Here is a 21890-nt window from a genome sequence, read left to right as displayed (position 1 = left end):
GCCTCATCAGGAAATGCACCTACAAGCTTATGCAGTACAACAGGCGCCGCGTTTTACTTGTCGCATTCAGAACGGTAGCCCAGCAAATCATCCATGCCCTCCGACTCTCAAGGAATTCTGTTCAGTGAGGGGTCTTCGCTCCAATGAGTTGGTTGGACAATACACCATCGTCTGCCAGTATGATGCAGGCTGGCCACAAGGCTCTCCGAGCTGACCGTGACAGGTGAAACTGGTACCAGCTCCTAAATTATGCTCCTCTCTTCAGTCAGTATTGACCAATACCTTAGCTCCAGTCCTCACTCTTGCTCTTGTTTTTCCTTTTCTTCATTCTTGCCGTTTTTATCTCAACGGCGGACCCTCTTTCCATCTCAGCGAGCATCGCTGGGTTAGTTGCTCTTGCCGATCTCATCTTCAGGTCAGGTACCAAATACGCCAAGAGCTACAGAGGTACATCAACAGAGGTTGCAAACCTCATCCGTGAAATCAGGAGCCTCTCTGTTATCTTGCACAATATTTCACTTGTCGCTTTTGACCTGGAAGAGACAGAATCGCCTGAGCTAACTACTGTTCACGAGCCGCGGCCCATTCTTCAACCGCATTATCTCCACGATTGCCACCAACTGCTGAGGCGCTTGGAGACAGGCCTTTCGCGTACAGAATCTTCCTTAAATTCGGATTCTGGACGCGAAAGACTGCATGCTCGAATAAAATGGCCTTTCACATCAACCAAGTCCAAGGAAATGATCCAAGATATACAGCGCTACAATCAGATCATCCATACAGCTCTTGCCGCTGACTCTCTGGCCCTGCTTAAATATTGCTTATCACGACAAGCCGAGATAAAAGATGGGCTCGACAAGATTAAAGGCACTGCGGAAAAGATCTTGGACATCCAAGTCAAGATCGCTCTCGATGCCAAAAGGAATCAAGTTCTGCGAGACTTTGGCCAAGTCAATCCCCGGGGCGAATACGAGACGAACAGGAAGCTCCGGTATGGCCTCACCGGTCTTTGGCTCACGCAAGGTCCAGGGTTTGACTGCTGGTACTCGACTCCAAGCTCAAGGCTCTGGTGTAGTGGTATACCTGGTGCTGGGAAATCCGTCCTTGCTGCAGCCATGATTGAGGAGTGTTTGCAGAGAAATGCTCATGATGCAGGTAAAGCAGTCGCATACTTCTTCTGCACCTATAAATACGAGCGCTCCCAACATCCAGTCGTCATTCTTTCGTCTCTCTGCATGCAACTCGCAATGCAGTGCGAAAATGCTTTCCGAATCTTACAGGATTATCACGACCAACTGTTCTCAAGTCATCACCTCTCCACAAAGCCCACAGCTGAAATGCTCACACAGATACTGCATCGCATCTGTGCTTGTTTTACCCGAGTCTATATTATTGTTGATGGTATTGATGAGTGTGACAGTCGAGTGGAAGCAAATGTAGACTGCTTGGCCAACCTTGCCCTGTCACAAGGCGATGATGTTATCAACATGGCACTGTTAAGCCGGGACGAGAGCATCATACGTACGCGTCTAGAAAAAGACTTTCCTCATGTCGAAATTGAGGCCCATACTGAGGATCTACAGCTCTATGTTGCCTCGGAACTTAGTGAAAGGATTGCTTCGAAACGGTTGAGGCTTCGTGACCAGAGTCTGAAAGAGCTCATTATGACAAGACTGGTCGGGGAAGCTAAAGGGATGTAAGTCACACTTGCTCCGATACCACTCGCTCCGACTTAAAAAGGTCTCTAGGTTTCGCTGGGTAGCCTGTCAACTGGACTACATGTGCGAACCCCTAACAGACAAAGCTCGACGTGAAGCCTTGAGCAAGCTCCCCCCAACACTGTATAAAACCTATGATCGCATCTTACTGAGGATTGATGGTTACGATGATACAGTGAAACGACTAGTGAAGAAAGCATTATTAATGCCCGCGACTTCTTTCTTCAAAACGGAGTGAGAAGAAATTTGCGAGGCCATCTCTTTGGAAGAGGATGCAACAACTCTCGAAAATGATGAGATTGTAGAAGAAGAGGAATTGCTGCCATGGTGCAGTAGCCTTGTTCGAGTCGACAAATCCAGTTCCTTCACCGATGGCAAAACGAGAATTCAGTTTGCACACTTTACAGTCCAAGAATATCTTCAGTCGCTAAAAACTCGCAATTCGGATCATCAATACCCACAGCTCAGGGACTATACTGTTTCGCACGCAGATGGTGTGGACTTCTTTTCTTTCCTCTGTCTTCGCTTCCTTACCATGGAGGATATGGAGCGATTTCCGCCGACTCGTGACACATCACGCACTATCGACGATATTCTCGCGCAACGCAGGCGCAGAACTTTTTACGGTAAATCAGTACTGACTTGGACGTCATATACAACGCCACCCTTAAAGATGGAAGGTAGAACGCACAAGCTCCTGCGAAAGCTCCTTCATCCATTCAAGACGCCCGCTTTCTGTCTGTGGGCAATTGACTTCATATTCTGTCATCATCCCTCATCTCTAAACACCTCTTCCGAGTCAAGAAAGATTCTATCGCAAGCCATCACTGCAGTGATCAGGCCCGAATTTACCCCTCTTCATATGGCATCTGCATTCAGTATGCGTGATGTATGCCAGGAGTTGCTGGAAAGTGGCTCTGATGTACTGGCATGCAGCAGATTTGGCACTCCGTTCCACTGTGCCCTTGGCGGCCAAGGTTTCTTTTATAGTTTTCTTCACTTGCGAAATAATGACATTATACCTGGGGGTCCCGTCTGATCGGAGAAATTTTCGTATTGCACACACGGCTCGGCTACAAACAGTTCAGTTGTTGCTGAACGTCTCAATGTCACCCCTTGCCACCCCGTTACCATCGGAAACTATCCTATCTCTCACCCTCTCATGCCCTGACACTTTCACCAACAATCTGGAAATCGTTATCGAGCTTGTTAAGGCTGGTGTGTCTATCACGGCTCAAGATGTGCAACTCTTCAGGATTCGTTATGATCGGTACCTACAGATGCCTTCTTTCACCTCTGAGACCTCACAAATGTGGTCCCGCTTTCCGCAATTGTACAAGACCCTTGGTGACAATAATACGCCAGGTTCGCCGAGATTTGTTCTTCGCCAGGAAACCGGAGAGTTTATCTTAAGAACAGGCGAAACGATACCATCCCAATCACCAGAAGACCAATCTCTCGACGGCGCTAGTAATGAAGAAGTTCTTAGATACATCCATTCACTTATCAAACTGAACGATGAAACCGGGATGAACGCTTTCCTTACCACACGGAGAGCTGAATTGGCCCAGTCGACAGACATTGATCCCGAGCATCCTGGCTGGAATGCTCTTCATCTTGCATTATTTGAGAGATCTTATCGAGTTTTAGCCCCATTGTTAGCCTTCGGCCTGGGCCCGCGTGCTGATAGACCCGACGGTTTCAAGCCAGTTCATATGTGCTGTCGGGAGAACACCTGGGAGGCTCTTCAAAAATTAGTGCGCTTTGGTGGGTCAATCCTCGATACCGATAACTTGGGCAGGACTGTGTGGCATTTGGCCACAGAGGTGAACTCGGTGATGGTTTTGGAGGAGCTGCTTGACTTGGGCAACGTTGATGTTGCGCTGAAAATGACATCTAAGCACCATGAGACTCCTATTTGTGCGGCAGCGACTCGATTACACCTCGAGGCTGTTTCTGTTCTCCTGCCTTTTTGCAAAACGGAAGAATACTGGACAAGCAGTAAAGCCCTATCCCTCTAAGTTCTGTGTGGTGATTATAAGCTTTCAGCAACAGGTCTCAACTGCAAAGAACACATCTGCCCTATCCCTCATTGTGTATGAACCCAGGTTCTCTGAGGCTACTCAATCCTTACATCGATTCGGCATCCTGTCACAAACGTCATGTGGTATGCGTGCTCTGGCATATGCATTCCATCGGGCTATTCTTCAGGATGACGTACAGACTTGTAAAAAGCATTACAGTCTCGGCTGCCCATTAGAGTGTAATCTGCCCTTTGCTCTACTTCTGACGCCGTTGGCTCTGGCCATACTTCAAGGTTATTATAAGGTTATCGAGTGGCTAATTAGAAGGGGAGCACCTGTTTCAACCATTATGGTTCATCCTACTAGTGATGCCCATTGTACAGTTCTCGATCTTTTCCCAGAGCGACCGAACCTTAACATCCTTCTTCCAACATTATTGAATGCATGCCTTGCAGAGGGAGGAACCTTTTCACACAAACAACACAGTATCTTCAACATACCTCTCGCTTCAAATAACACAGATGGACCCATGATAATGATGAACAAACTTCAGGGCAAGGCCTTGGGCCAAGGTGAAGTCACGTAAGCAACTCATACAAGTCACTGAGGCAGGAAGCAGCTATTTAGTTCACAGAAAGTTCTTCCTGGATACTTCAGGTAACTTCATCTTTAAAAGCACCTCAAGACTTGACTCGCTCAGTGCCATTATTAATCAGAAGGCTATCCGTCATCAGAACCGGACTCCTCTTTTTATGGCAGCTGCGCAAAACAATGTCAAAGCGGCAAATGCTCTGCTTATTCATGGAGCCGATGTCAACACAACCGACGACAGAAATTGTACGCCTCTATTTGTTGCAGTTGAACACGGTTCAATGGAAGTTGTAGAGCTACTCATCTGTCGCGGTGCCCATGTCGACGTGATGAATACTTCATCCTACAGACTCCTTGATGTGGCTTTCGTACAGAGATCATGGAGAATGGTCGACATTCTTCTCAAGGCCGGCCTATCGAGCAGACGAATAAACGTGGATGGAAGAAATCTCCTCAGCCTCATGACATTATGGACTTGCCAACCAGGTACCAAACCCAACATTGGGCTCTTCAAGTGGCTCTTAGAACATGGCGTTGATCTATACTTATGCGATAAGTTCGGTTACTCTGCTTCCCATTGTCTTTTTACAAGCCCTTGTCGGGGTTATTTGTTATGCATGGTGGGCATGAGACTCGATCTACAAGTGGGAAAGCTCGGCAGTTGGCCTGACCCTTTCTTCTCCAACGGAGTAGACGCGTTGGTCGCGATAACCTATAACCTCCGGTATGCCAAACCTGCAATCAAGATTGAGGGTATTCGCCAGTTGTGTGGCCTGGGAATTCCAGGTACTCATTGTTTGCTATGCCGAGCATCCTGCTGGGGTTCGGTCACAGCGATTCAAAACCTCATCAAGTTCGGGATTAGTGATCTTGAACATCATTGTCATGAACACGGATCGCCTTTGAATGCTGCCGTTCAAAGCCACAGATTGGAGGCCGTCAAGTTTCTCATGCTTCATGGCGCCAAGGTGCCTCAAGATCTTTGCAAACCTAAGAATTCTGCCATCAGTGTTGCAAACCCGGATTTTGTCATTCGTGAATGGTTATTTGTTGGCAGGCGCGCGGAACGCAGGCGAATTCCACTTGACCTTTTGAATGAAGAGACGGAGATCAAGAGCCGGTCTGGAGTATGGGTTGTTCAGGTCCCATTACGATGGCAGGATAAGAGTTCTGTTGAGAGCATCTTGGAATACGCCAAACGAAGACATTGGCTTGAAACTGAGTACAAGGCAAGTACTGTTCGAGATACTCAATTGTTGCGACCAAAAGAGAGACGTGGCGGCATGTCGAGTGTTGAATGGCGGGGCTTTTAGAGAGACTGCCATGATCATTGCTGAGGAAGATTTGACGATCACTCAGCGCCGCAAGACTGATAACCAACCTCCAACCATCCAGCCACGCACACCCAACAGCGGATCATCTATAGCTTCAACCGACCTCGCAAAAAAGCCGATGAAGTCAAAGCCAAGAAATTGCAACGCTGCGTTCAGCCGACCATTTGCTCCCTCCCGGAGGATCCACTCGGCGGTCGGCACCGGTCGGAATTACGGAGCTGGCCTTTCGGGCCGTTAGTCCCCACCAACCTCCGGCTTGTCATCTGTGACGTGCTGACAAGCGCGAGAAGAATCTGGCAGTCTAGGGGAGGAAAGAAAACTTAGAACCTTTATCCTAAATGACAAAAAGACTTAGGTAAGTTTGGTATAACTTAGTGGGTCTTTAGACTAGGTGTTTTTGGCACCTTGATTTAGGTAGGGTCAGGAGTTTTCTTGCTCCTCGGGGCAGCGTAGAGATGAACCCGCTAGAGGGTGTCACAGGAAAGAAAAGATGTGTATACAGATGTACATCCGTGACCTACAAGGATACCGTCATGGTTCAATTCGAAAGGCCAAGTTTGATGCCATGTGTGTTACAAACTCGTCAAGCGACCATGTTACAATGTTCCAGGACAGAGATCCCGCTTCTCAGTGATTCGCAACACTGGATGAACATGTCGTTGGAAGGCGCAAAGAGGTCAATCATAGCAGGATATGTTCATTCATATATTCGTATATACACTCTAATTCATACAAGCTATCGTCACTCGACCCATTGGGGAATGACGTTTGGGTATCTTTCATGCCGCCTGTAACTTCAGGCGGCGCAGCAGGGTTCTATCCACGATATCGTCGCTTCGATGATGATGACCGGCGGAGCTTGACCTCTCTGTCGCGACGATCCGCGAACTGACTGGCTGCTTCTGCGCATCGTGAATATCGCAGCGTCATTCTTGCTTCGCGTCTACCATTTTCAGGTGCACGATCAGACATGGACTTCAGCAGCGTTCTTCTTCTTGTTCTTCTTGATGCCAACAAGACCAATAATCTCCTCCCAGAAGCCAGTCGGGGGGTCGACGATCATGGCGCGCTCCTCATAGGCGTCAATAACAGGTCGCTCCCAGACAATATCGCACTCCTTGGCACTGACGATCTTGGTACGCTTGAAGAGCTTCCAGCCGAGGTACATGAAGGGAGCGATGAGTTGCATGGTGTAGTTGGAGAAGAAGTTCTTCGCGTTGAAGGGGGCCAGGGATGTGTATCCGTAGGTGTAACAAACGACTGTGTGAAGGATAAGAGCGATCCAAGCACAGTAGGGCTGGAAGTAGCCAAAGTAAGGCATCTTCTTGCGATCAATGCCCTGGGCCTTGCAAGCACGGTAGTAGAAGAGGAAGGTAATGTTCATGGTGATATAATCCACGATACCACCACCAGTGATGAGGGCGAGAAGGATGCTCAGAGCCTCGGCGGAGGAGCTGTCGAGCTGAAGGAAGGCCAACAGAGGGAATACCATGGTGACGGCGAAACACCAGATAGGGATACCGCTCTTGGTGGTCTTGCGGAGGAAGGCTGGAGCACGTCCGTCGAGGGCGAGACTGTATAGGGAACGGGTCGCGCAGTATGTGTATGTGTTGCCAGCAGAGAAGATAGTTGTGAAAAGAAGGGCATTGACGAGATGGGGCAATCCTTCGATACCGAGGTTAGCCATGGCGATGACCCAAGGAGAGGCAGCAGCAGTGCCGCCGCCGGATCCGCTGCCAAGTTGAACCTCAACGAGTGTCTCATCAGTGTGGCTAAGAACGATGCCACAAGTCAGGGCAGCACCGATAAAGAAGAGACCGAAACGGAAGTAGCAGGTCTTGAAGGCAGTCTTGACATATCGGCTAGGGTGCTTAGATTCGGCGGCGACCATAGAGATATAGTCAGGGCCGACGACAAAGAAGGCAGCGGATGCCAAGGCACCCATAAAGCCTTCGAGACGTCCAAGATCACCTTCGGTTCGGAATGTAGCAAATGCGTCATGCGCATTGGACCAGTAGCGGAAGCCATAAGCGTCACCTTGGGGGTTACCCCCAACCATCGTCACGAACGTAAACATGAAGAGGATAAAGATCAGAAGGACCTTGCCGAGGGCCAGCCAGAACTCAGCTTCACCAAAGACACCAACAGCAAGAATATTGCACACACTAGAAAAGGAGACGGATGTTTAGCATGCATTCACACGTAGACAGGGAAAGGGAGGGAAGCAGAATTGAGGAAAGAAACCATGGAGCGCATCCGTGACGATGTTCATCAGGATGCAGCTCGGGGTTTAAGCCTTACCCATATGCGATGATGACTGCGATGATGAAGCCAGCAGTTGGACCAGCGTCAGTAACATTGTCACTCCAGAATGAGACAACAAGGTTCAGAGCGACAATTTCGAAGGGGATCAGGAGAGCCTCGTAGAAGAAGAAGTTCCATCCGACCATGAAGCCGAGCGCGTCGTCAACCCAGTGACCAGCAAGACGGATGAAACCGCCAGAGACAGGCATATAAGTGTTCATCTCAGCAATCGAGTTGTTGGTGAGACCGAGGACCATGGAGTAGAGAGCTGTGCAGACGAGGAGACTGCCAGGGCCACCTTTGGCCAGACCGGCACCGATGCCGATGAACAAGCCAGTACCAATAGTGCCTCCGATAGCGAGGAGTTGGACTTGACGGTTATTGAGACGGCGATGAAGACCATCAGCGTTACCACCATCAGTTTCGACGATGGGGCTGGGGCTCTCGACCCTCTTGGAGGCCTTTTCCGAGTCGGAGGACATGTTGGAGATGATTCGGCCGAGTTGCTGTTAGTTGATGAGACAGCTCAAAACCACTTTGTCAACCTCAGAAGATATCTGGGGTTGAGAACATGTGGAGATGGGAGATGGGGATGAAGAGAGAGAAAGAAGAAGTCAAAGAGAGAGCGAGAGCAAAGGGATTTATGAGGATGGAACTCATAGAGACGATCCTAGAAGGCCACAGCAAGGCAAAACCCACAAAGTCGAGACTCAGACATGGTGGTGGTGGAGAGTTCAGTGGGTCGTCGGTGGTTGCAATCCTTTGATGGCGATGAACCCTTGTTGAGGAGTGAGAGCGAGAATTGCAGACATCGCGTCATTATGGAGTCTCGTTAAGTAACTGGAGCAGCAATATGGCGAGTCCGAGTGAAGATGGTGGATATCGTCGATATTAGAGGAGGCGGAGGCAACTGTTTTTCTCCACTGAACCTCTCTCATCAGGAGGAGCGTACCCATCAAACAACCTCATGAGCTCAAGGATGAGAAGAGTCCGTTCAGCGCATCTTGCAATTTAAGCTTCTCCTTCTCCATGATGTTCATTTCGCAAGTCCCCGAGATCGTCGCGTCGCATCAGATACGCACCCATCTCGTTGCTGCTGTTGTAACATGACTTATAAAACTTGTTCACGGAATGTCGATCCGAACGAAGTTTATGAGGTGAAATGCCAAGACAGTACCTGACGTCACAGTTTCAAACTCTTCAATTCAGCTCATTAAGAGATCACGTGCGAAGTCTTCTCACGTGATGTACTTCATGATTCGTTTACGGCAAAAGCGCAAGAGCCTGAGAACTAGTGGATCCTCGGCTGAGAAACTCTGCAGAGTTTTTCGATACCCTGTAGAAACAAGCAAAGACAAATTGATACATGATTCGTTAAAGAGTCTGACAGTGGATGATGTGGATACAGGAAGAAATATGGTGCGGTTTACACGGACATTCCGCTGTCAAAGACCAGAATCGGCAACTGGACCCGACGACCTCGCTATAGGGATAGCCCCCGATCTTGTGAGAAGAGAATCCAATGGACAATCAGAGGCAACCCGGTTTAAGGGACTCATTTACATAATGGATTGCAGCGTTGGAGGCTGAGCGTGACGTGAGATGTGATATGACGAACATTATGGAAGCAAGTTTGACAAGAGCTGCAAGGTCCAGATAGATCATCAAGGAAAAGAAAAGTTTACATCCTGATGCGCCATGACACCTCACAAATTCTGGGTCTTTTTACACAAACAATCCCTTGTTTCACGCTCATCTGCCATGATGTGAAGTTCAAAAACGCCCAGCATCCCAAGGTTGCGGCTCAACGGCAGAGCGACCGCCAAGTTTCTCGTCGTTTTTTTGCCTCCTCCTCCGGAGAAAAAAACCACTGAAAGACCGCCACCGCCGAATCATCGCTTACTCGAGACCCAGAATAGGCAATGCGTCTTGAGATGCGCTTATTGGCGGCCAACGCTGTAAGCGCCAAGCAATTCTCAAATTATAATGAACTGAGTTTTGCGGTATTTACGACAGTACAGTACGTACGATATCGTATTGAATGCTGAACGATGCTCCACTGAAGGATGTTGGGATCCAGGGATCATGCAAGGGACAGGGCGGCTGGGCTAACGCTTTTTCAGAGTATAACAGCATTGCGATATTCTCCGATTGAGGGAGGTAATGAAGCCTGTGCTTATTTGGTCAAGATATTTATTATTATGCTATTACAAGTAAGGTATTTTCGGTTGGAGATGGGATCTGGGTCATCAGATTGTCGAAACGAAACGTGAAACCACTTGGATCTCTGTTCGCGTATCTCAGCCCATTCGGAGCAAAAAGAATTCAGGGTCCTTGTCGGCTCGAATTGGTCCTGACTTGCCCAAGAGGGATAGTTTCGTACGATCAAACTGGATAACTCGGATCTTCGTCCCAATGACTTTTGGTACCATGCAGTGTCTGACGCGATGTATATCATCGCGCTAAACACAAACATCAAAGATCGCCATGAAGGAAGCGATTGTGTCTGGCCCTGGGACTGGCAGATCATACTCATCAAGGAATGAACATTACCTCTTGGTAGGTATGATAGGCTCAGGAATACAAGTGTACGTTCAGGGTTTTTTTACAGCTCAGAATATACAATAGTCTTTTACCGGCTGTGTAGAAGTCGTCACTTGGGAGCTTTGTTAGGTTTACAATGGGATGGCTGTATTAAACTGATCAGTGCCTCGGTTTGTTTAGGTTTTTGGGAATCATTCTACGTAATCAGTTTGTCTATAAGATATTCTGCTCTGTAATAGCATTGACTATGTATATTGTTTTATGTGAGTTGAGTGGTGCTATGAAAGTTAAATTTGCACATATATAGGATTCATGCGTACTTAAGTGGAAGTACGGAGCTTGCGAATTAGTCTCTGGGAGTGATAGTGGCAACCATGATCAGCATTGGAGAACAACATATATAAGAATTACACCAGAGTAGATATTACTACTATTTTCGAATAAAATTAAAGCCAAAGCTGCGTTACCCTGGCTTCTTCAGCAGCTTTGATTGACATTCTCCCACATGAAGAAGCTTACCCTGGAGCTTCTTCCTGGTCCGTGCATTAGCCTTGCAGCTCAGCATAAGCACATTGATTTCAAGCCACTAATTCTAGAAACATTCAGGCAACCTTCTTTCAACATCACCACCCAAAATGTCAGAATACTGGAAATCCACGCCCAAATATTGGTGCAAGCACTGCGAATGCTATGTGCGCGACACAAAACTCGAGCGCCAAAACCACGAGTCTACCGCCAGACATCAGGGCGCACTGAAGCGCTTCCTCCGCGATCTGCACCGCAACCACGAGCGAGAAGAACGCGAAAAAGACCGCGCCAAGCGGGAAGTCGAACGCCTAAATGGAGTTGTTGGAGGATCTTCTACGGAAGCAGGTCCATCGTCGAGACCTGCGCCGCGCGCGCAACAGAGCGCACCGACAGAAGCGTCTTTGAAGAAACAGAGAGAACAGCTTGCTGCGATGGGCGTCGCGATGCCGAGTGACTTTCGACCTGAGATGGCTATGCCTGGACAGTGGACAGTTACGAATACGAGAATTATCGAGGCGAAGACAGAAGAGGATGAAGAAGCAAAGGTTGAAGCCAGAGCCAATGGTGTACGAAAGCGTGAAGTGACGGAGGACGAGAAAGAAGAGGAGGACGCTGTGCGAGGTCTGTTCAAGAAGCCTAGACGATGGGGACGAGACTCAAAAGTCATGCCACAACAAGAAGATCGGGAACTCGATGCGCTACTAAGCGGATCGACGTTTACACCTAGGGCTGTGAAGGAGGAAACGGAGGATGTGAAGGATGTGAAGAAGGAGGACGATGCGACACAGGATACAACCGTGAAGACGAAAGATGCGACAGAAGTCAAGGCGGAGGATAACACAGATGTCAAGACAGAGGCACCTGCTGAACCTCTGATAAAGCCAGAGCCAGAGGAAGCTGGACCGGGAGTACAGACTGTGGTCTTCAAGAAGAGAAAACCCAAGGGCATTCGACAAAAGTGACAAGATTGTCGCTGTGTACCATACCACTACTTACATTCCTAGAACATATAATGATACCATCCGCACGAATAATGACAGTCAACACATCCCACCGATACCGATTTTCTCAAAAGTCAAAATAATATGCTGTGGGGTAGTTTCGTAATTCGGCATTTGGCCCAATGTCCATATCCGTATATCCCGTCGGAGTTAAAAGTCTAAGAGCGAAAAATGGGACCCAATGGGGATAGCTTCAAAAACATCCACAAGCAGACTCTTCTCTAGACCTAGATATCCCGCTTTCACCAATTAGCACAAAGAGGTTGCTTAGAAAGCACACGGGAATAGTTCACGCAACGGCCATTGTTTGTGGGGTAACACGGCATCTCGGCCTCGATTAATTGCGTCACTCGGAAAGACCTGGTTCCGCTTGGAAGAGGATATAAACTCGGCCAAGTGACCTCCGAGAAATTTCCCCTCCATTCTACAATTCCGCAGAGAAATTTACTATCACAATGGCTTCTAACCAACCTGCTAAGTGCTGCACTGAGGGTGTTCGCCATGAGTAAGTTTTACCTCGAAAAAGGTATTCGCGCAATTTATATCTAATAATTTGTAGAGGCGAGCCCACCGGCAAGATGATCAAGCTCGGTAGCGGCCTTGACGCTTACATCGCGACAGCTCCCGCGGATAAGGCGCACAAGGGTACCGGAATTGTCTACATTGCCGATATTTTCGGAATTTGGACCAACAGCAAATTGATGGCTGATCAATTCGCCGCCAACGGCTACACCACCATCATCCCCGACATTTTCAACGGCGATGTTATGCCTCTGCCTATGCCTGAGGGTCTTGACATCATGAGCTGGATCACAAAGGGTGCCAATGGCGATAACCCTCATACACCCGCTCAGATCGACCCTATTATCGTTGAGTCTATCAAGACGCTCAAGGAGCAGGGTGCGACAAAGATTGGAGCTGTCGGATACTGCTTCGGCGCCAAGGTATGTCGTTTAAGCTTGACTCAAAAGCACATCACTAACAGTCCCAGTACGTTGTTCGCAACTACAAGGAGGGTATCGACGTCGGTTACATCGCTCACCCTTCTTTCGTCGAGGAAGAAGAGCTCAAGGCCATCACTGGTCCCCTCTCTATCGCTGCTGCTCAAACCGACAACATTTTCCCCACTAAGCTCCGCCACCGATCGGAGGAGATTCTCATCGAGACTGGCAAGCCGTTCCAGATCAACCTGTTCTCTCACGTTGAGCATGGATTTGCTGTGCGCGCTGACCTGAAAGACAAGAATAAGCGATTTGCCAAGGAGCAAGCTTTCTTCCAGGCTGTGCAGTGGTTTGACGAGCACCTTGCTTAGGATAGATGTAGATAAGTTAATGATATATATGAAGATATTTAATAGAGGTTAAAGAATGTAAATGGTGGATGACATGCTCAGTGAAACCTTGTCTTGGACTGAAGCGAAACCTTAACACGGCAGAGGATCTAGAACCTTGGAAACAAGAGGTGATACTACGTACTGCAAGAAATTATGCAAAACTTGGCGATTTCGATGTGATTAATTCAACAATTTATTATCTGTTGTACCCGTCTTGGCTTTCACCAAGACAGATTCGCGATGCTCTTCCCGCCACGGTATCCAGATCCATGGATCCATTCTCATCTCAAGCCACTGACACAACCCCTGCTCAAACCCCCCACTGTCCCAAAGTTTCAGTGCTCAGAGCACGCACGCTCTCCCGCTCAGGGGAACCCTCGGTGCCGACTCCACTGTGGCGCACCCACTGTCAACTGAACCGGTTCACTTCAGTTCAGCTCAGCTGCGTCTTGTCTCATGGTGATTCAATGCTGACAACCCATTTTCAGCTGCAACGTCTCTTCTTTCAACACACGCGATCACCAACCGATTGACCCTCGTTACGAAAAACCCATAACTCGAGGAAAAACATGCTTCGAGAGTCTCAGCCTTGGTGATGGCCGCCTCCGTCGATTCCATCAATTCTCATCACCTCCCACCGCTTCTATCACCATCCTCGACTCCTCCTCCATCATGCGCCGACACAACAAACGACAAACTCCCCACGATTCCCTCTGACGAAGACCACTCTTCTGAAGAAGGCTCCCACAGAAGTAGTAGTGTGCGTCGCGTAGAATCCAACTCTTCTATTTCCGAACCAGCGGTCGAAGATGACGAGGAACAAGAACAAGAGCCTGTGGAGGAGAGTTTAGACAAAGAGAAAGACCAGGATGATAACACTGCTGTACCCTCTGGCAGGGCCAGCCGTAGCAGTACGATAAGCAATACCACGAACCCTAATGTTAGACGTCTCTCCGCGACTGAGATGCAGCGCCTCACAAACTCTCCTGAGTCGTTACCTGTGGCTCCCGCGCCAGAACGGAGGTCAATTGATCAAGAATCCACAACCCACCTTCTCGATCAGCGCGAAGCTATACGTCAGCATGCGATGCGCCTTGATGATGCGGCTCCCCCAGCGCAGCAAAATGGTGTCGCTGTAGAAGCTCGCACAGGTCCAGCTTCTGCCCTACGGACTGCGAGAGATATTCAGATGAATATTCACCGACGGCCATCGCCTGGAGCGAGAACTCTCTCTACACCTCCTACAAGCCGTGTATTAGCAAGCGATTCGAGTGGGACGTCTTCGCCGAGACGATACTCTTCTTTCAACTCAACTGGACGACCTACATCTCTACATCTCAACCTTGACGGTGCAGGTGGAACATCTCCTGTTCTCAGCGCCCGGTCAACACCTGCAACAGCCATACCTCTCCAAACAGACTCTTCAGGCCTTCGACCACCATCACCGATTCCACCCATCATTCCTCTACCGCCCATGTCGTTACCTACACATCTACAGCTGGAGTTGGCAGCGCAAAGACCTAGTCCATTGTACATCCACCAGTCCCACGCTTACGATATCCCCTATGAATCCAATGCTGTCAAATTCGAGCGTCTTAAGAACGTGATTCTTTTACCGCCCCATCTCGAACTTACGCTCAATTTTGGGGCCCTAGCATGTCTCGATGCTTGGCTTTACAATTTCACCATCCTTCCTATGCGCTTTATCCAAGCTGTCAGTATGCTAGTTCGTTGGTGGGGCTATGTGATCCTTAAAGAAGTTCGATGGCTCCTCGGCTTCGTGTGGTATGGCCTTGGACGCCTTTGGCGACGAGGTAGGACCTCGCGAGCTGATGAGACCTCTGATGAAGGAAGATCACGCAGTGAGAGCCGTCCTCGAGGCCGCTCAAACGATGAAAACGGGATTCCCGATTTCAAGGCAAACGGAAACGGGAATGGAAACGGGCACTTCAAGCCTTTACAGTCTCGATCACAACCGAAGTCTGGAGCATTTCGTCATAGGAGGACGAAATCCATGCCTTCAAATCTCTCGGCCTTTCACAAAGCTGATCTTCTCCAAGGTGCTGTCATAATATGCAGTTCCATGGCCCTGATGACTCTCGACGCAAGCCGTATGTACCACTTCATTCGAGCTCAGTCCGCCATCAAACTCTACGTCATATACAATATTCTTGAAGTCGGTGATCGTCTACTTTCAGCTCTGGGACAGGACATTCTGGAGTGTCTCTTCAGCACGGAAACGCTCTCACGTAATGCGTCTGGTCGTTCCAAGGTCCTTCTCCCGCTGGGCATGTTTATGCTTGCTCTAGTATACTGCTGTCTTCACTCTATCGCGCTTTACTACCAAGTCATCACTCTTAATGTTGCCGTCAACTCTTACTCCAACGCCCTGTTGACCCTTCTTCTCTCCAACCAATTTGTTGAGATCAAGTCCACTGTCTTCAAGCGTTTCGAGAAAGACAACCTCTTCCAGCTTACATGCGCTGACATCGTTGAGCGTTTCCAGCTTTGGATCATGCTCTTCATCATCGGGATGCGTAACGTCGTCGAGGTTGGCGGCCTCAGCGTCCCCGGTGCAGGCTCGGAGTCATATGATGAGACATCTGTACCCCATCATAGCCCTTCTATCCTGCCACACAGTTTTACTGTACTACCCTCGTGGCTCATGTCAGGCGAAGTTCTCTCTCCTTTCTTCATTGTCATTGGTAGTGAGATGCTTGTCGATACTATTAAACACGCCTATGTGACGAAGTTTAACAACATCAAGCCAGCTTTCTATAGCCGTATTCTTGACATCTTGTGTAAAGACTACTACACCAATGTAAGTCACCCTCACCCCTTGTCAGATTACAACTAACGCCCCTAGGCTTTCATGACTCCTTCTCTGACCAAGCGTCTCGGTCTCGCTGTCATACCCCTATCTTGCCTCTTTATCCGCGCCTCCATCCAAACCTACCATATGCTTCTGTCCACACATCTCCCTATGCCAATGCCAATGCCCATCCCCCAATCAACACAAACATCCCTCTCCGAAGAATCAGCCACACCCTCATCACCCGCTATGATAGCCGCCCTCAACCGCTTCGACTCTCTTATCCGTGACTCGCTCGGCCGCGCAACATACGGCTACCCCTACGGCTCACCCCTCAACTCTCGGCCCTGGTACTCCTGGACATCCGACGACTTCATCGCCGCTGTAACCATGGTCGTAGTCTTCTTCATCGCCTTCCTCGTTCTCCTCATTCTCAAACTCCTTTTGGGCATGGTCCTTCTCAAATACTCCCGCAACAGATACGCGAAGATGAAACGTGCAGAACATCAGGGCCGTGCTCCTGAATCTTTTGATACACCCGGTGGACGAAGAGTCGGTGGTTTTGGTCAGGTTGAGGTTGGAGAGGAGAGACAGCGATGGATTCATGCTGATAGGAACGAGGGATTGAAGGGTGGTAAAGGACCGGGGAAGAGGGTTGAGAAGACAGAAAAGAAGAAGGATGATTTTGAGAAGGTGATGAGGTATGAGATGGTTGCCAAGAGGATTTGGTGAATGAATGCGTTCTTCTGTAGCATTTTACGGCGTTAACTTTCGCATTACATGATCAAGTTTAAGACAACAATTCTGTTGTCATCCTATCAAACATTCACTTGTGCATCCGTAAAACAGCATGAAGGAAACAAATGTCCATATGGAAAGGTATCTTTCTAATCCTAGGTATCAAAAGTCCTCTATCCTCGAAGCCATTAAAGCTTCATCGCGAAATCCCAGCGCTTGCCGTCCCTAATTTTCCTTTTCCCAGTCCATGCCCTTTTATACCCATGCAGCTCCTTTGCATGATGCCACTACGTTTTACTCTATCAATGCATCGTAGTCTAGTGCATTCTTTTTCTTCATCAAATCATGTCGCAGTTCGTCACTTTTATATAATCCACCAAACCGAAAAATTCGTCAAGTCGTGATGTTGTCCGTTTACTGAATACCAGCAAGCTTGAGCAGGCCGGGGTTGTTGGCCAGGAGGTCAGGCTTAGCCTTGTACAGGTTCTGGACGGTGTGTTGGAGAATCTCCCTAGTCTCAGACTCAAGCTGCTCCTCGGGAGGGCTGAGGACCTTCTCGAACACGCCGATAAGCTGGGGAGTAAGCTGCTCAACAGTGGGGTTGGACTGCTGGTAGAGCTTGAAGATGTTGTCGTAAATAGGAGCGTTCTCCTCGTAGTCCTCCTGGAGGGGAAGGACATTGACGACAGCGGGAAGAGCCTGGGAAACGAACTCGTTGTTGGGGTTCTTGGTCATCATGCGAGAAACAGCACCGGCGACGTTATCAGTCATGCGCATCTCGTTCACAGTCAGGAGAGGCTCAAGCTTCTCCCAGAGAAGAGGGTACATGGGGAAAGTCTTGCCCGTGTCGGCAGAGTTGAGGACAACTAGACCAATGGCGTACGCAGCGTTGGACTTGGCCAGAGGGTCAGGGTCTGTGAGGCGGCGGACAAGAGCTTGGCCGAGAGACTCAGTGAAGGGAGTGATGGCCTCGCCAGTGTACTTGGTAATCTCAGCGATGGTGCCAACAGCGGTGGATCGGTGAAGATCCTCGCTGGAGCTAGCAAGTCGGAGAATAGGCTTCTCGAAGATCTTCCAGAGCTCACCGAAGTTGTTGCCGAGAGCGGCAGCAAGGCCGACAACAACGTCAAGAGCAGTGTCAATGACGAGCCAGTCGTACTCTGAAGAGCCAGCATCAACCTCTTGCTCCTCCTCCTCGTCACCGAGATCCTGCTGGCAAGGGTGAGATCGGGTAATGATAAGACCAACGACCGAAACCATCTCCTGGAGGAGACCATCCTTGGAAGCGAGAAGAGCAGGACCGCAAGCCTTGAGGGTGGCAGCGACGTTGCGGTTGATGTCAGTAACAACGGAACTATTTGGCTGTTAGCAATGATTCAAGACAATGATGCAAGAAACAAGAGGAAACAGTGCCATGAATCAGAAGCAGATTAGACGTGTTCTCAGCAACCGCATTTCGCGTCTGAGTGAGCTGGGTATAACGCAAGGTATTCATCATATTGGCAGAAATAGAAAAGACAATGGGGTAAACTAACCGTTCGCTATCGTCGGACCAGATGGTCATAGTGGCCTTCTCAAGAGCCTGGCCCATGCTGATGAGCGAGGTAGGGGGAGTGTGCTTAGGGGGGAGACCAGCCTCCCACTTGACACCAGCGCCCTCCTCCCAGACCTGGAAGACACGGGCATAGGTGCGCCAGAGGGTGGAGATGGCGGTCTTTCGGCATCCCTCGTATGTGTGCTCGGTGAAGGGAGAGACCTTCTCGATGGTCTGCTCGACGTAGGTCTCAAGGTTGGAGCTGTTGCATGAGTTGGAGATGACATCGCCAAGGACGTCAAGAGCAATCTCCTGCTCGAGAGCGACAGCAGTCACAGCACCGAGATCATCGAGGTCCTCGATATCATCCCAGTCCTCGTCACCGCCAGTGGCGATGGTGATATCGTCCTGAGTCTCGGGAGCCTTGACCTTGACACGCTTGCCACCAACGACAATGGCACCGTCACCAAGTTGGCTAGCATCAACACCGGGAAGCTCGATCTCCTCCTCCTCGAGCTCGAGAGAAGAGAAAAGACCCTTGAAGACACCGGGAAGGAAGTGGTCGAACTGCTCGTGGTAGACCTTGGACAAGTTGGACCACAGGATGAAACTGGTCTCCTTGAGGCGGGGGTTGTCAAGGCCGAGAGCCTCCTCGCTAGCGGACATGAGGTCCATGACATAGGGCTGGAAAGACTCAGAGCCGACGGCCATAGCGATGCGACCCAAGCTATCGCAGGTGGAGCTTCGGAGGTCAAGAGACTCCTCACCCTCCTTGATGGAGACGAACTTTCCAAGAGAAGACATGACATCCTTGAAGTAAGGCTCGAAACCCTTCTCCATGGAAGAAGCGATGGCACCGATAGCAGAAGCAGCAGCAGCCTTGACGCCAAAATCCTCGTGGTCGAGGAGACGGACCATGGGGCCAATTAGGTTGGGGCCGTACTGGGCCATGATCTTGGTGTCAATGCCGTCACCGAAGGTATCGAGGGCACCGCAAGCGCAGCGGATGATGCTGACGTTCTTCTTGTCGGAGACACCCTGAGAGGCAGCCTCGAGGTTCTTGAGAACGGAAGCAATGATCTGCTCGTGGTGAGAAGACATCTCGTCGGCCATCTCCTCGGCGAGGTGGATCAGACCAACAAGAGAGGCATGTCGGACCTGAGTCTCGGAGTCCTCGAGAAGAGAGATGATGGTAGGGAGAAGAGGCTGGAGTTGAGTAGAGATAAAGTCGGGAGCACCCTCAGCGGCATTACCGAGAGCGAGCATAGCGGCCATACGGAACTTGGGGTCGTTGTTGGTAGCGAAGTGGGGGAATTGCTCGAGAAGAGGAACAATAGCCTGTCGGGGAGGGAGCTCGTTAGACAGAGTATCGATGAGGCTGATGGCGGTACGGGCAGGAGACATGTCCTCCTCGTCGTCATCGGCATCGAGCTCGGTAACAATGTGCATGGCCTTGACCATGAGCTCAGCGGCCATGTCCTTCATGCCTTGAATCTTCATGCGTCGGTAGCGGACACACTGGATGAGGAAAGCGAGAGCCTGAGATCGGGCGTCCTCCTCAGCGTTGACGTTGCCACCAAGCTCAATCATGAAGGTGAGAAGGTCACGGAGGTGAAGGGCAAGGAGAGAAGAGTCGTAAGCGATGAAAGAGTGGAAGACCTCGAAAACGATCTTGTAACTCTCCTCATCCTCAGCCTCGACGGTAGCCTTGAGAATGTTGACCAGGCTAGGAACAAAGTTCTGCATGGCCTTGAGGGACTCGGGGTCCTCCTCGGGCTCGACAATCATGAGGATAGCACCAATAGCACGGACGATGTTGATGCGGACCTCCTTGCTTTGAGGGTCCTCAATGCGGGCCTGGAAGAGCTTGAGAAGCTCATGTGTGTGGTCGGCGAAGTGGGTAGGATCCTCCTCAAGGATAGCGTAGAGGAGGAATGAACCAACCTCACGGGCAACAACATTATCGTTGTTGGTGAGAGGAAGGAGGTGCTTGAGGAACTCCTCACCCTCACCGTTCTCCATATCAGCGCTGACAATGCCGGCGATAAGACGGGCGAGGGAGTGGCGGACACCAGCGGAGGACTCCTTGAGGACACCCTCAAGAAGGTGGTTTCGGGCGAGCTGTCGCTGGTCCTGGGCGGTCTTCTCCCAGAACTTGGGGATCAGACGAAGAGCCTGGACCGAGGCGAGCTGTCGAACACCGGCGTCTCCATGTGTGAGGGAGATCTCGACGAGGGCGAGCAGCGACTCTGGTTGTGTGTAGAAGTTCTTCTGGAGCTCGGCGGTAACGGCCTTGACCTGCTCTGTGTTGGCTGGAGAGAAAATGTTAGTTTCGAAGTGTGTGTAGCGAGGCAACAGAGAGCAGCAAAGCAAAGCAGAGCTTGCCAGCTGTTTGTTGTTGACGTAGACGGTGATAGAACTTACGGACTTGGCTCCCTTCAAGGAGCTGAGCAAGCTTCCCCTTATCCATGATGATTTCTGTGTCGAAGCTTGAACGACAGAGAAAAAAAAAGAAAGAGGAAAGGAAAAAAAGGAAAAGAAACCGAAGGTTTATAGTAATGAAGAGGAGGAAAGAAAAGAGTCGCGAGAGACCCGCGCCGAAAATTTTAAATTATTTGGGGTCCCCTCGAGTCGAGTCGAAATTAGCATGGAAGAGAAAAAAATTCCCAGGCCCCGCTCTTGCAGGTGCACGCGCTGGTTGGCAGTGGTGGTCCCAGCCCAGGGTCTGGTGTTGCCCCTCGTTTCTTCCACTTTTAGCGCGGGGCTTTTTGTGGTGATGATTTCCTGGACGGGTTAAGAAGACGCCGAATGAAGTTGTATGTAGTTAATGCTTGATCTTGACCGCCTTTGGTGGGTGGGAGCGATGTGTTGTTGTGTTTTGTTTCGTCGACCTTGTCTAGACTCGTCTCTGGTGGGATGGGATGGCCATTGTTGAAGCCTGACTACTCTAGGCATCGCTGAAGATGTCGGATAAATGCAACCTTGACAGCCAAGACAAGTCCTCGAGTTTGCTGGCACCGGCCGAGATGCTGCACTAGCTCAGGTGCATGGCAACCATGAACCATGTCCAATGATTGTTGGCCGATAGGCCCATGATGACGTTAGTTGGTTGCTTGACACGCGTTAGGCTGATTGATACGGTCCCAGAATCCTGGGTTTCGAATGCTTATCACCAAGCAATCAGATACAGCTTCATCCAAGAATTGGTTGACGGTCTGTCAGGCATGAAATATTACTGCCATAACGCCTATGAACTGCCACCAAGCAATGTCCAGTACGCGTCAGAGGAGATGCCACTGCACCACTAACCCCAGACGATAGTCTGTTTGTACGTCGCCAACTCTGTTCAGACAGCTTCATAGCTCACTCCGGCTCATCTTGACGCAGCTTGACCGTTAGACAAGTCGCATCATTTGCCGTGCCTGACGG

General features: G+C 49.8%; 6 protein-coding genes across 6 annotated transcripts; 4 read left to right on the top strand and 2 right to left on the bottom strand.

Annotated features, from left to right (window-relative positions):
• Nucleotides 1–29: 29 nt before the first annotated feature.
• Nucleotides 30–5905, top strand: BKA55DRAFT_593274 (uncharacterized protein; the record flags this gene model as incomplete). Its single annotated transcript, XM_046195528.1, has 12 exons — nt 30–74; nt 288–991; nt 1064–1627; nt 1673–1696; nt 1749–1905; nt 1972–2677; nt 2802–3676; nt 3774–3981; nt 4126–4324; nt 4419–4722; nt 4987–5276; nt 5476–5905. 12 exons carry the CDS (start codon nt 30–32, stop codon nt 5903–5905), a joined length of 4506 nt encoding a protein of 1501 aa, XP_046049825.1.
• A 726-nt stretch (nt 5906–6631) lies between these two features.
• On the bottom strand, nt 6632–8453 carry BKA55DRAFT_689074 (amino acid permease/ SLC12A domain-containing protein; the record flags this gene model as incomplete). Its single annotated transcript, XM_046199307.1, has 2 exons — nt 6632–7832; nt 7969–8453. The coding sequence occupies 2 exons, from the start codon at nt 8451–8453 to the stop codon at nt 6632–6634; spliced, it is 1686 nt and encodes a 561-aa protein (XP_046049824.1).
• A 2697-nt stretch (nt 8454–11150) lies between these two features.
• On the top strand, nt 11151–12005 carry BKA55DRAFT_510141 (uncharacterized protein; the record flags this gene model as incomplete). The annotated part of the gene is made up of 1 exon (XM_046187571.1): nt 11151–12005. The coding sequence occupies one exon, from the start codon at nt 11151–11153 to the stop codon at nt 12003–12005; it is 855 nt and encodes a 284-aa protein (XP_046049823.1).
• A 494-nt stretch (nt 12006–12499) lies between these two features.
• Nucleotides 12500–13356, top strand: BKA55DRAFT_510988 (dienelactone hydrolase; the record flags this gene model as incomplete). The annotated part of the gene is made up of 3 exons (XM_046187658.1): nt 12500–12549; nt 12604–12988; nt 13030–13356. The coding sequence occupies 3 exons, from the start codon at nt 12500–12502 to the stop codon at nt 13354–13356; spliced, it is 762 nt and encodes a 253-aa protein (XP_046049822.1).
• Nucleotides 13357–13972: 616 nt separating this feature from the next.
• BKA55DRAFT_538441 (eukaryotic membrane protein family-domain-containing protein) lies at nt 13973–16921 on the top strand (the record flags this gene model as incomplete). The annotated part of the gene is made up of 2 exons (XM_046190036.1): nt 13973–16198; nt 16244–16921. The coding sequence occupies 2 exons, from the start codon at nt 13973–13975 to the stop codon at nt 16919–16921; spliced, it is 2904 nt and encodes a 967-aa protein (XP_046049821.1).
• Nucleotides 16922–17341: 420 nt separating this feature from the next.
• On the bottom strand, nt 17342–20931 carry BKA55DRAFT_510416 (armadillo-type protein; the record flags this gene model as incomplete). Its single annotated transcript, XM_046187597.1, has 3 exons — nt 17342–18281; nt 18463–20773; nt 20886–20931. 3 exons carry the CDS (start codon nt 20929–20931, stop codon nt 17342–17344), a joined length of 3297 nt encoding a protein of 1098 aa, XP_046049820.1.
• Nucleotides 20932–21890: the final 959 nt, after the last annotated feature.

This window comes from Fusarium redolens (genome assembly GCF_020744475.1).
Source record: "Fusarium redolens strain MPI-CAGE-AT-0023 chromosome Unknown BKA55scaffold_7, whole genome shotgun sequence".
Classification (NCBI taxonomy): Eukaryota; Fungi; Ascomycota; class Sordariomycetes; order Hypocreales; family Nectriaceae; genus Fusarium; species Fusarium redolens.
The sequence above is the reverse complement of the archived record's forward strand: the minus strand, read 5'-3'. Positions and strand labels throughout refer to the sequence as shown.